Here is a 13912-nt window from a genome sequence, read left to right on the forward strand (position 1 = left end):
TCCAGGAAAATGTGTGCACTGGGATAACTTGGCTCTTTCCGACAATCTGTGAGGTAAGTAGGCTGAGAATGATCATTCCTATCTTACCAATGAAGAAAGTGAGTCTTGGAGCAGCTCCCTAGAATCCAAACCCCCTGACTTCTAGTTGAATGCTCAAATACTGTTTAGCACTAAAGGCTACTATTCTTTCCTAATATCGCTTTAGAGACTTATTTAACTGCAGAATATTGTTTTTCTCTCTCAACTACAGTGGTTCTCTGGAGCAGGAGGGCAGATTTGCTTTGGTCAGAGTTAGCCTTCAACTTTAATGCCATCCCTACTTCATCTTATGTCCTAAAGAAAGTCTCGAGCAAACATCACTACCGATGTCTGAGGATACTTGATCCTCTGCTTGAAAATAGGGATGCTAACACTTGCTCCAAACAAATTCCTAAGGATGGGGACAGGACAATGTTTGTCAAACAAGATGAATTTGACTGGTCAGTAAGGCAAAATGCTTAGGAGCTCAGGCCGAGTCAGAGACATCTGGGTTTAAAGCTTTGTTCTGCCACCTACTGGCTGTGACATCATCATCTCACGGAGCCTCAAGGTCCTTACCTGTAAAATGGGACTAATAATAAGACCTGCCTTTTTGGGCTATTGGGAGGATTAGATAAGATAATACGTGTAAAAGCATGAACACTGTACTACTCTTTAAAAATACGTTGATTGTGTTTCCTGCTTAGTTTCACTGTGTGGTTTATACTCAGTATAGCAGGTGTGGAATAAACCTAGTCAGTAGTATCCTGCTGGATCAATAATCGGTAACGATTCAAAAGACCAAGTGCCTTCTGAGTGCCCAGCTCAGTGTCGATCTCTGAGAATACAAAGCTGCCTGAGACTACGCCTTTGCTAAGAGAGAGTGATCCACAGGTTGCTGTGGAGGCCAACCTGGTGCTCCAGAAAGGTCAGGAGATGTGTGACTGTTCACTGAGTCATAGGCAACCAGGCCAAGAAAGGTGGGCAGGGCGTTGGTGGAGAGGACACAGCTGAGTGAAGGCACAGATCTCTGAATCAGCCAGAGGGTAAACTGAGCGAGTAAACTGTAATCAGGCATCGGAGCTGTAATAGTTGTTGGGCTGGTCATGTAACCGCTCAGAACCTCAGTTTCCTTATCTGTAAAAAGAAAGAAATAGTGATGTCGACCTATGTAGTATGATGTGAAGATTAAATGAGGTAATATTTGTAAAGTTCTTGCTTGGCACATTAATTTGGGATAGAGTAAGTGTTCAATAAACGTCTGCCACCGTCACCATTATGTTTTAATAATACCTTATAATTATGAACCGTGTCATTCCAAAAATAGTTCATTCCCTGGTCGTTCGACTGCGAAAGACGGTGCCCACCGTTTCAGTCTTGAAGAGCTTTAAGACAAGGAGGCCAGAGCGGGCTTCTCAATGCCTGAGATGCGCTGCCGCGACGTCCCCACTCGGGCGAGCAGGGCACAGGAGGACCTGCACTGAGCTGGGCTCCCAGGGTCACGTGCGCCGCGGCCCCGCCCCTGCCCAGCCCGTCCCCCGCGGCTGCGGCAGCGGCGGCTGCGCCTGCGCGGAGCCGAGCGCGCTCTGCGGCGCGGTTCGCGGTGGAGGCGGCGCGAACGGCGAGGGGGCGGCGGATGGCTCTCCCGGGCCTGGCAGGCTCGGGACTCAGCTCCCGCGGGCCGTTGGACGAGGCGGAGGCGGCTGCCGAGGAGCACGAGGCGCCGGCCGTGGTGGCGGCGGGCGCCCTGCCGCAGGACGATGAAGAGGACGAGGGCCGCGGCCGGGGCCTGCTGCGCTGGGACGGCTTCTCGGCCTGGCTGCACTGCGTGTGTGTGGTGGGCTTCGACCTGGAGCTGGGCCAAGCCGTGGAGGTGAGCCCGGCCGCATCTTGTCCCCGCGCCCCGCCCCAGGCCCCGCGCCGGGGTGTCCCCAAGCCGAGCGCGTGGCCCGCGGGTCGGCCGGCCCGGACCCCGGCCGCCGCGCATCGGGGCGTGGCCTGCCGCCCCTCCGCCGGGCAGGGCCGGGCTGCGGTCCGCTGGCAGTTCCCGTGGGAGGACTGTGGGCTGCGGCGGGGGGTGAAAAGTTCTCTCTAGGCTCCTCCTAAGTACTTGTCGATGTTCGTGGTGGTGGTGTTTTCAACCCAGTGTCCTAGGCATAACGAAAATAGCGGTACTCAGAGAAGGCTGCAGGCAGGATGTTTGGGATTTTTTTTTCAAGAAGCGAACAATGCCTCTGACATATGGTGAACTCTAAGAGCCAAACGTCAACCAACTTTTTAGACTCATAGATTGTTTGGGTTACTTGCGGTAACTCTTAGAGCATTCCGCTGTGCCTGAGCCAAAATGCTTATTTCAGCATGCATTTTCTCCTTTTCCTCCTTTTGTTCCTCATTTCTGTTGTTTCTTGATGTTGCTTCTGAAACAGTTGGCCTGAAAGCTAATATCAAGGTGAACATAGGGGAAATGGTTTGCTCGTGAATCTGTCAAGTTTCCCACCTTTATGAGGCCTTATCGAAAGGTCTTCGAATCTTACCTATTCTTGACATTGTTTAAGGATCCCTTTCGTATCAAAAGATTGCTTGTCTTTATGTATACAAGAAAAACGTTATCAGATGGAAGTGTGTTCAGAAGGTTTTGTTTGTTTTGGTGGCGATGACAGATTTTAATGAGCCATCTCATTCTGACTTTAGTGGCATAAGTTGCCTACAAAAATTGGCCAAGGAGGTATTTCTTAATGCGAAGTTACTGCTTTTGTATTCAACCTGTGTTCTATGTTTTAACATTATGTGGTTCGATACACATTAAGTTTCCACTAAGATCTAGGCATTATGCTGGTTGCTGGGCATACTGATGTGAACAGTATACTCTAACCTGTGTTTATAGATTGAGACTACAATTTAGAGGAGGACCAAGAATTAATCACGGTATCACATAGGGCCAAATGCAGTACCTGGCACCTAATGGTGTTCAATGAATACTTGTTGATATGGGCCCTGGTGGCATAATGGTTAAGTTTGCGCACTCTGCTTGGTTTGGATCCCTGTTGCAGACCTACACACTACTCATCAAGCCCTGCTGTGGCGGGGTGCCATATACAAAATAGAGGAGGATTGGCACAGATGTTAACTCAGGGCCAATCTGCCTCACATAGAAAAAAATACGTGTTGATAGAAGGAGTGAATACATGAACAGTTCTTTATCTTGCTGAGATAGGAACAACAGTTCCCAAAGACTTTGAAGAAGAGATTTATAAGCCATCTATCATTTACATTGGCATGTTAACCTGTGGGTATATGTATAGCAAAATACAATTTAGCCAGAAAGCATAGGATTGGGTTGTTGTAGTTGATTGCATTTTTAAATAGCAAAAGGAGATCCCTGTGGACTGTCGTCATATGGGACATGGTTTATAACATGAGTGTTTTTCTGACCAAATAAATACCACTTAGCATAGTTGAGGTGCTCTGACTGTGAATCATTAAAGGACTTATTTGAATTTCACTTCTCATAGTATATGCTGCTATATAGAGTTTTCTTTAGGTCACTAGTTTTTAACCTTTTTTGCATCCTGGACCTTTTAAAAAATACGATGAACTCTGTGAACTCTCTCCATTAGGAAAATGCCTACTAATACAAAATTATGTATATGCTTCTGTGGACTCTGCGGGTCGTCTATGGCTTTTCCCCAGATTAAGAATCACTAATTTTAGAAGGTGTAGGTGGTGAAGATTCCCCAATAATGAATCTAGAGAAATAAATACGTTAAGTGAGATGCACCACAATTTAATTTTGTTTTGTTTTCCTGAGAAATGTAGAATATTACACCTTGCCACTTTTAAAATGAAGAAAAAGGAGGGGGCTGGCCCCGTGACCGAGTGGTTAAGTTGGCATGCTCTGCTTCCGTGGCCCAGGGTTTCACTGGTTCAAATCCTGGGCACGAACATGGCACCGCTCATCAAGCCATGCTGAGGCGGCATCCCACATGCCACAACTAGAAGGACCCACAACTAAAAATATGCAACTATGTACTGGGGGGCTTTGGGGAGAAAAAGAAAAAAAGGAACACAAATTAGTAATTAATGTAATAAAATAGCTGAAAAATATATTTCACTTCTGTATTATAGCCATATCCAGGTCAAAAATGGACTGGAGGATGGCTGAAATGGGACAAGAAAGTGAGTGTAGACTTGTGTTGGAGACGTGACATATAGTAGCCCCAGCCCTGCTTCCTATAATGCACAACCATGAGGACTCAATAGGGAAATTAATTGAAAAATAAGTAAAAAATTAAGTTTGGACAGTAATATCCTGGAATTCACCACCTGTCTTATCAAAAAGGCAGTCATTGAATCTTAGACTTGGGAGAGACTTAAGAGTCTATCCTGCCATGGCAGAAAGTACCGTTTGCAGATTTTAAACAAATGCATAAACGGTGCCGCTTATTTAAGCTTAAATCCGTACTACAGAGACAGTGTAGTATACTGATCAAGAACTCAGACTCTAGAGTTGGACTGCCTAGGGTTGAATATATGTGACTTGGGCACGTAACTTAGCTTGTCTGAGCCTCACATTCTTCCTCTGTAACAGGATAACAGAACCCATATCATGGCCTCGTTGTGAGAGATTAGATAAGTTAATATTGGTGAAGCATTTGGAACAGTGCCTGGGACCCAGTAAGACCTATGTAAGTGTATTTGGGAAGCATTGACATTCCCTTTTTTGTTTTCAATGGTGAGAACCCTTAACTTTTGTTTTGTGAATATACGGCCTTTGGATCTTAGTTTTCTCACTAGAAAATGAAGTTGAGGGGCTGGCCCAGTGGCCGAGTGGTTAAAGTTCTGCACCCTTGGCTTTGGCGGCCCACGTTCACAGGTTCGGATCCCAGAGGCAGACCTACTCCACTTGTCGGCCGTGCTGTGGAGGCATCCCACATGCAGACACTGGAGGAAGATTGGCGCAGATGTTAGCTCAGGGCAAATCTTCCTCACCAAAAAAAAAAAAGAGAGAGAAAATTAAGTTGAGGTGCTAGAATCTACTTTTTTTTAAGTGGGGGAACTTTTTTCCCAGTGTAAATAAAAATCTAATGTGGTACCTCACTGGCTGATCTGGTTGAAATGGGGCCTGTGTGTGTATATTTGGTTGTAGACCACTGAAACTAAGCTATAGCTCAAGCAGAAAGGGAGAACTTGCTGTAAGACCACAGAGGTGTTTCAAGATATCCAAGGTACAAACCTAGCGGGGCTTCAGAAAATGGCTAGAGCCCAGAACCAGGGAAGTCTCTTGTTGATGCTCTTGTTTTATGGATTTTGTTCATGCTTCATGCTCCCTGCCAATTGAGTTCCTCTGCTTCTGTGATCTTTATGGTAGAGAAGTTGGCAGTGAATGTCACTCTCATTCCAAATACCAGAGGAAGATACTCAGGCCTGGTTTGGGGCAGATTCTCACTCTCATACAGTCAGCTGAAGATTTGGGTCGTTGGGGGAGTGGTCTTTTGGGGGCCGTGTCCTAAGTGAAGGGGGTCTTTTGAGCTGGGAAGAGACTGCAAAAGGTGTTAACTGTGGGAGGTGTGCTCAGTGTCTTCATTTTCCCCCGAGAGGTGGTCTTAAAGCATTACCACGTAATACAAGTGTTCTCTGGAACAAGGTTGGAAATCCCCTGGATTTTATGTACTCTATGTCATTTCTAGCTCTGAAATTACCTGATTATATAGTAAAGCCTTAATCTTCTGAATCCAAAATTGCCTCATTTATTCAGTTTTTTTTCCTGATTAATAATGGTTGCTCCTTGCTGTAAACTTGGCAAGAAAGAAAAAAACACCACTCATAATTATACTCAGAGACAAATACTATTAATATTTGGCATTTTGTTAATGCTTTTTATCTTGACATAACTTCTTATCAGTCAAGGATTAATTTGATGGTTGGAATAGAAACTCTCTCAAATAAATTTCAGTAAAGAGAGATTGATTGTAGGGGTCTCTTGGAACCCAGTTGCAGGAAGCAGGGGTGAACCTCCTGGGATTTGGAAAGCCCCAGACTTTTGCCTCTGTCCCTCCCGAGCTGTGTGGTCTTTTGTCTCTGCTTCTCTTTGCATGTCTATTCTGTTCTCCATGCAGAGGCTGGTTTCCCCTGCCAGAGTCTCAGTTTCCTCTCCCCCACTTCACTTGACTTTGGGTTACTGTGGTACTGATTTTAGCCAAATTCTACTTTTGCAGATTCTGGAACCAGGCTGAAGCTTAAGTCAGATACTGAAATTTCTGATCGGCTCAGCATGGGTCAGGCACTCCCTTTTGTTCTTTCAGCTGTGGTTAGGAGACAGGGTTTCCCTAACAGTAGTGGCCATTAGGCTCCCCCTGTAAAAGGAGGCGGGGACCCTGTTCCAAAGCGTGGGCTGGGCAGCAGTCTCCAAAACAGGTCTACTGTAAGAGTCTGCTTTGATTGGTAAACATTCTTGTAAACAGTGTGCCAGATCACTAAAGACTCTTCGTAAATATAATTTTATGGACCATAATCTAACCATTTTCCTTAATTTGGGTATTTAGTAGTTTCCTTTATTCCCCCTTCACATTGTAGAGTTATTTGATGCTTGTATACACATCTTAGAGATGCTCTGCATTTTTGAGGGCCTTTAAATCATGTGAACTCAGAGAATGTCATCAGAGGTTGCCATTTCTGTAATTTGAAGTCACCTCCTGAAGCTCTGCAGTCCTTGATTTTATAAGAATTGAGGCATCATTGGTGGCTTTCCCCCTCTTGAAGGCTATGACCTATCAACTTTTGGGACAGAATTTCAACCTGTGAAAAGAGCATAAGCTTTGGGGTTTTGAACATCAACTAATTGTCTGATATGGGGCCAGTTTCTTCAATTCTCTGAGTCTCATTTTCCTCAACTATAAAATGGAGGAAATAATATCCTGAGAGTGTTGTTGGAGGTTTGAAGTGAGATAATGTGTGTAAGAATTAATGCCTGTCATTAATGCATGCCCAGTATGGTAGTCCCTTTTTATAGATAGTGAACTTGTATGTTCAATAATCAATGTGGGACTCTTTTTGGCTATTGCCTCAATCCTATTATTTTGCCTTAAATTGATTAAAATATGTATATATACAGCTTTGGATGTGAATCACAAGCATTTAAAGCACTCCCTGAGAATCAAGTTTATTAGATTTCATTTTGCAGGTAATCTATGGCGTAGCCTATTTGTATGTACGTATGGTTTGTATTTCACCTCTTACTGAAAAGAATTTCAGGCCAGTTAAATTATGTATAAAAAGCAGGACAGTTTATCATGAATATATTGTGTCATAGATATCATTCAGATTACTGATTCCCCTGTCCCCCTCCCCTGTTTTTAAGCAAATTGAAGATAAAGCTCTGCTCTGGGGTGAAGGCAAACTTTTATGACCCCCCCCCCCTTTTTTTTTTGCTGAGGAGGACTTGCCCCTAGCTAATATCCATTAAAACTAACATTGGTTACCAGTCTTCCTCTTTTTGTATGTGAGCCACTGCCACATCACGGCCACTGACAAATGCATGGTGTAGGTCTCTGCCCAGGAACTGGCACATTGAAGTGGAGCGTGCTGAACTTAACCACTAGGCTACTGGAGCTGGCCCATTTTTATGCCATTTTTTAAAGAGTGGTTTTAGCAAAATTGACTCTCCTTTCTTTCCCACTTCTGCTTTTTTGAGTCACTGCTGGGTGGAGGCTAGAGTAGTCACCATAGTTTTCTTTATCTTAGCAAAGTTCCTTTTTATTTTTCTGAGAGGCATAAAGGCCGTTGTTTCCTTTGTTTCTTTCCCCCTTAAACTGGGTCATCCATAGCCTCAGTGTTGATCCTCAGCAGGTTTACTGTGTTTTTGTTTCTGTCTTGTTTTCGTTTTTTTTTTTTTGAGGAAGATTAGCCCTGAGCTAACATCTGCTGCCAATCCTCCTCTTTTTGCTGAGGAAGACTGGCCCTGAGCTAACATCCGTGCCCATCTTCCTCCACGTTTTTTTTTTTTAAAGATTTTATTTTTTTCCTTTTTCTCCCCAAAGCCCCCCAGTACATAGTTGTATATTCTTCGTTGTAGGTCCTTCCAGCTGTGGCATGTGGGATGCCGCCTCAGTGTGCTTGGATGAGCAGTGCCATGTCCGTGCCCAGGATTCGAACCAACAAAACACTGGGCCGCCTGCAGTGGAGCGCTTGAACCTAACCACTCAGCCACGGGGCCAGCCCCAGTTTTCCTCCACTTTTTATATGTGGGACGCCTACCACAGCATAGCTTGACAAGCAGTGCCATGTCTGCATCTGGGATCTGAACCAGTGAACCCTGGGCCGCCGAAGCAGAACGGGCAAACCTAACTGCTGTGCCACTGGGCTGGCCCCAACTACTGTTTTAATCGAAATGGGTGTTACGTGTAATTGTGTGTTGCTGTACTGTCTTATTGAGACATTTATTCAGCAGATATTTATTGGGCAACTACCATGTCCAGACACTGGTATGTTCTGGAGATAAAGTCCTGATCATTCCTCCCTTCATTGAATTTACAATCTAGAAGGGAAGGTAGTCCATTAAACAGTGAGTGCGTGATAAGAGGATTTGCAAGGTACTATTAATGGCCTTTCGATTTCCTTGTGAACTAGTAGCACTTTATAGTAGCTTGATGTCATTCTATGATTTGAGATTTAAAACCCTGGTGACCTCTTGAGCTTATTAGGTGCCCAGATTTTACAAGGCTTCTTTGGTGTTATTAATCTCTGATTTGATTATGAAATTATGTAATCCCAATCTGGGACATTCTCCTGTCTGGTTAGTCCATTCATAGACGTTTTATGTTTGTATTTACTGTGATGAATGATGTGAAACATGGACAATTGTATCTAAACTTTACTCTTTTTGTTGAGAGAAATGCCTCGCTGTCCATTCCATGTTCACACTGATCAAGTTTTCTAGTAGCATAATTTAGATTAGATCTTGAGTGAGCCAGAATCTTAGTTGGAGGCTCAGCCTATCTTGATACTGTGATGTCAGGCTATTTTTTCCACTTTTTGAAATAACTGAACATTTTTATTGAAGTATAACATACACATAGAAAAGTATACAAATCCTAAGTCTATAGTTTGGTGAATTTTCATAAAGTGGCTTTATCATGTCACTACCATAGAGATCAAGAAACAATATTAGCCCTGCCCCAGAAATTTCCCTTATGCCCTCTTTCAGTTGTGACCTATCCTTTTTTCCCCCAGCCCCTGGCAATAACTAACCTACTTTCTGTCTCTATGGAGTCTCCTGTTCTGTACATTTCATATGAATAGAATCATTTAACATGTGGCTTTTTGTGTCCGGCTTTTTTCACTTAGTATAATGTTCTTAAGGTTCATCCATGTTGTGCTATGTGTGTGTGTGTGTGTGTATCTCAGTACTTCATTCCTTTTTATGGCTGAATTTATATCATTATATGGGCATATCACATTTTGTTTATCCATTCATCATTTGATAGAAATTTAGATTGTTTCCACTTTTGGGCTGTTTTGAATAATGCTGCTGTGAACATTCATGTGCAAGTTTTTGTGTGAACATATGTTTTCACTTCTCTTAGACATATACCTAGGAGTGAGATTGCTGGGTCATACTTCACTCTATGTTTAATTTTTTGAGAAATTTCTAAACTGTTTTCCAGTATGGCTGCATTTTCACATTTCCATTGGTAGTGTATGAGGGTTCTAATTTCTCCATATCCTTCTCAGCACTTGTTATTGTCTGTCCTTTTGACTATAGCTATCTTAGTGGGTATGAGGTGGTATCTTACTGTAATTTTATTTGCATTTCTATAATGACTCTTGATGTTAAGTATCTTTTCATGAGGTTATTGGCCCTTTGTATATCTTTTTTGGAGAAATGTCTAATCGAATCCTTTGCCCATTTGAACATTGGGTTATTTTACTTTTATTGTTGAATTGTAAGAGTTCTTTCTATATTCTGTATACTAGACCCCTTAGCAGATGTGTGTATTTTCTCCCATTCTGTAGATTGTCTTCACTTTCTTGGTAGAGTTCTTTGAAGCACAAAAGTTTTAAATTTTGATGAAGTCCAGTTTATGTTTTCTTTGGTTGGTTGTGCTTTTGGTATCTGAGAAATCATTGCCTAATCCATGGTCATAAAGATTTATGTTTTCTTTGGTTGGTTGTGCTTTTGGTATCTGAGAAATCATTGCCTAATCCATGGTCATAAAGATTTATTCGTATGTTTTCTTCTAAGAGTTTCATAATTTAACTCTTACACTTGGATCTTTGATCCACTTTGGGTTACCTTTTGTACAATATGAAGTAGAGGTTTTACTTTTTTTTTTTTGATTTCATAATAGTTTACAACATGGTGAAATTTCAGTTGTACATTATTGTTGGTCCGTCACCATGTAAGTGCTCCCCTTCGCCCTTTGTTCGCACCCCCAGCCCCCTTTTCCCTGGTAACCACTGACTGAACTGTTCTCTGTCTTTTTTTTTTTCTTTAAGATTTTATTTTTTCCTTTTTCTCCCCAAAGCCCCCCTGGTACATAGTTGTATATTCTTAGTTGTGGGTCCTTCTAGTTGTGGCATGTGGGATGCTGCCTCAGCGTGGTTTGATGAGCAGTGCCATGTCCGCACCCAGGATTCGAACCAACGAAACACTGGGCCGCCTGCAGGGGAGCTCGCCAACTTAACCACTCTGCCACGGGGCCAGCCCCTGAACTGTTCTCTTTGTCCATGTGTTTGTTTATCTCCCACATGTGAGTGAAATCTTATGGTGTTTGTCTTTCTCAATCTGGCTTATTTTACCTAACATAATACCTTCCAGGTCTATCCATGTTGTTGCAAATGGGATGATTTTTTCTTTTTTTATGGCTGAGTAGTATTCCATTGTACATAAATACTACATCGTCTTTATGCAGTCATTGCTTGATGGGCACATGGATTGCTTCCATGTCTTGGCTGTTGTGAATAGTGCTGCAGTGAGCATAGGGGTGCATAGGTCACTTGGGATTGTTGATTGGTTTTACTTTTTTTTACACCTCATTTTGAGATAGCTTTAAACTTACATAGAGTTGAAAAAGTAATTCATTCAGCTTCCTCTAAAGTTAACATTTTACATAAACATAGTACAATAATCGAAAGTAAGAATATAACATTGGTATAATACTATTTACTAAACAACAGAAGTTATTCAGATTTCACCAGTTTTTCTACTAATGTCCTTTCTCTGTTTCAGGATCCAATTCAGGTTCTTACATTGCATATAGGTGTCATATCTCCAAAGTTCTCTCCAGTCTGTGGAAGTTCCTTACTCTTTTCTCTTATTTCATGACCTTGACACTTTGGAAGTGTACTGAACAGATATTTTTTAGTATGTCTGTCAATTTGGGTTTTTCTGGTGAGTTCTCATGATTAGTCTGAGGTTATGCTAAGAGTATCCCAGCTGTGATGTGCCCTTCTCAGTGCATAATATCAGGGAGTACATGATCCTAAAATGTCTTATTATTGGTGATTTTAACCTTGATCACTTGGTTAAGATGATGTCTATCAGGTTTATCCACTGTAAAGTTACTATTTTTCTCTTTGTAATTAATAAATATTTATTTTGTTTGAGATACTTTGAGACTGTGCAGTATCCTGTTTCTCAAACTTTGCCTGCTAATTTCAGCATCCATAGGTGGATCTTTCCTGCAGTATTTATTACTCTAGTGTTCTAATAATGATTTTCTATTTTCCTTATTCCTTCTACATTTATTAGTTGGAATTCTTTTATAAGGAAAATTTGTCCCTTCTCTCCCATCCATCCATCTATCCATCCATCTGTCTGTCTGTCTAACAGTATGGACTCAAGGATACTTATTTTATTATTCAGGTTATAATCTAGTATTATCGTTATTTATTTTGTTGATCAAATTTTTTCAGCTTTGAGCATTGGCACCTTTTTTTAGGTTGGGTCCTTTGTCCTTTAGATATGCCCTTATCTTTTTTTTTTGAATACTTCCTTTCTTTCTGGTACCACAAGATGCACCAGCCTCATCTTATATTTTTTCCTGTCCCAATCCTGTAATCAGCCACCTCTCCAAGGAGCCCTGATTCTTTTTACTGCAGAATGGTATTTAGCAATCAACATCTGAGTATTAGGTGTACTCATTGCTACTGGGGTGTCATTGCTTTAATTTTTGTATTAAAAAGTCTTTTAAAAGAGATATTGTATTTAATATATCTTAAAATGTTTTTCAGTCAACTTTTAAAAAATTACATGAGATATAACCACTTAAAAAATATAGACTTGTTTTTTTGCCTGTAAACAGTTTCCCTTTTCACTTTGAAATGCACATTATTGTCTAGTCATTGAAGACATAATTCTCATTGGGTTTAGAATTCATCCTCTCTTTAAGGTAATAATGATGTTTTTATGTGAGTTAATGTTTATATAGGAGATCAAGGCAGATGTTTCTGGGGAAATGTAGTCTCTGCTAGACCTGGGACACTAGGTGGTATTGTGCATTGGAGACAGACACTGAGTCACATGGCAAGAGGCAGGCACTTATTCAAGCACAGCTAGGGTGTGTGGCAGACATGAATTTTTGCCATGTCCAAGTGATGATAGCAGTAAGTTAACTGATATTCCTGATTTTCCTCTTCCTGGGACCGTGATTACTCCCACACTGAAGTGGGAATGTTGGGGTTATGCGGGGGCAAGTGGCAGACATACCTTTGAAGAGAATAGCTCCATTTAAAATGCTTTGTAATGTTTTTTCCCAGGATAGTCATGTGTCACTTAATGATGGGGATATGTTCTGAGGAATGCTCTGTTAGGTGATTTTGTTGTTGTGCAAACATCATCGACTATACTCACACAAACCTAGATGGTATAGCCTACTGTACACCTAGGCTGTATGGTACCAATCTTATGGAACCACTGTTGTGTGTGCAGTCCGTCATTGACCAAAACGTTGTTATGCAGCGCATGACCATGTATATGCTAATATTTTTGTGAGGCACATTTTTTCCTATCATATTGTGATGTGAAATATTTATGCTATGTTATCATTTTTAGGCCTTAATAATTATATCAAATAAAATGTAGTTTTTTCTTAGCCACCTCTCCTTTGTTATAACATGGGAGATCTAAACATAGGTAACAGAACCAGGGTGACATTAGCTGATGTTCTCTGTCCCCCTTTGATGCCTCCCAGGAATGCCAGTGTCCTGGGGGACAGAGATGCCTGGACTTGAGCTGTGGAGAGAGGAAACTTCAAGTGAGAGGCATCTCCAGGTACTGGGGCCAATCTGTAGTTGATTGATTCCTGCATAGGTATCAGGAGCTAGCTGACTAAACTAACAGTGATTGCCCAAAGTTATATGTAAACTTTTTTTTTTCAAAATAAAGTATATACATAGATAATAGTTCCAGTAACTGGCAATCTGTGCAGTTCGAGCTAACTTGGTAATGGTTACTTTTCTTCCTTTTGTTTTTTAAATAGGGAGTTTAAGGTTTTAGAATTAAGTATGAATTTTTCTGATCCTAAGTACAGTGTGGTCATTTAGATAGTTGTAGCATATAAATATGCATTGTTTCTTTTTGTGTATCATATCTATTCCAAAATAAAACACTGAGTAGTCCTAACAGTACATTAAAATGAAATTCTAGAATGGTGTTTGACAGTCTAGTACAATCAGAGTTTTTAAAAGGCAAATTTGATAGGTTTTGTAATTCTTATATCCTTTTAGCTTACTTAAGTATCTATAGCATATATAAGCCCCTTAAATACACATGTATACACGTATGTTATATATATTTAAGTTATTCATATATATGGGTAAAATATACTGACACTTTTTTCTGTATTATCATGCTGGTATTTTAAACCATGGGACACCAAAATCCAAAGGAACCACT

The 13912-nt window shown here is 41.4% G+C and overlaps 1 protein-coding gene across 3 annotated transcripts in view; it reads left to right on the plus strand.

Moving 5' to 3' along the window:
- The first annotated feature begins 1613 nt into the window (after nt 1–1613).
- Nucleotides 1614–13912, plus strand: part of DENND6A (DENN domain containing 6A) — a 60732-nt gene continuing 48433 nt past the window's right edge. For 2 of the 3 annotated variants that reach the window (XM_046683683.1, XM_046683689.1), the window contains exon 1: nt 1614–1891. In XM_046683683.1, coding sequence (XP_046539639.1) covers nt 1655–1891 — 237 coding nt within the window. In that variant the 5' untranslated portion in view covers nt 1614–1654. Of the gene's footprint in view, nt 1892–13208; nt 13289–13912 lie in introns of all 3 variants that reach the window. The other variant, XM_046683699.1, reaches the window with a different exon arrangement.

Source organism: Equus quagga, chromosome 1 (genome assembly GCF_021613505.1).
Source record: "Equus quagga isolate Etosha38 chromosome 1, UCLA_HA_Equagga_1.0, whole genome shotgun sequence".
NCBI lineage: Eukaryota > Metazoa > Chordata > Mammalia > Perissodactyla > Equidae > Equus > Equus quagga.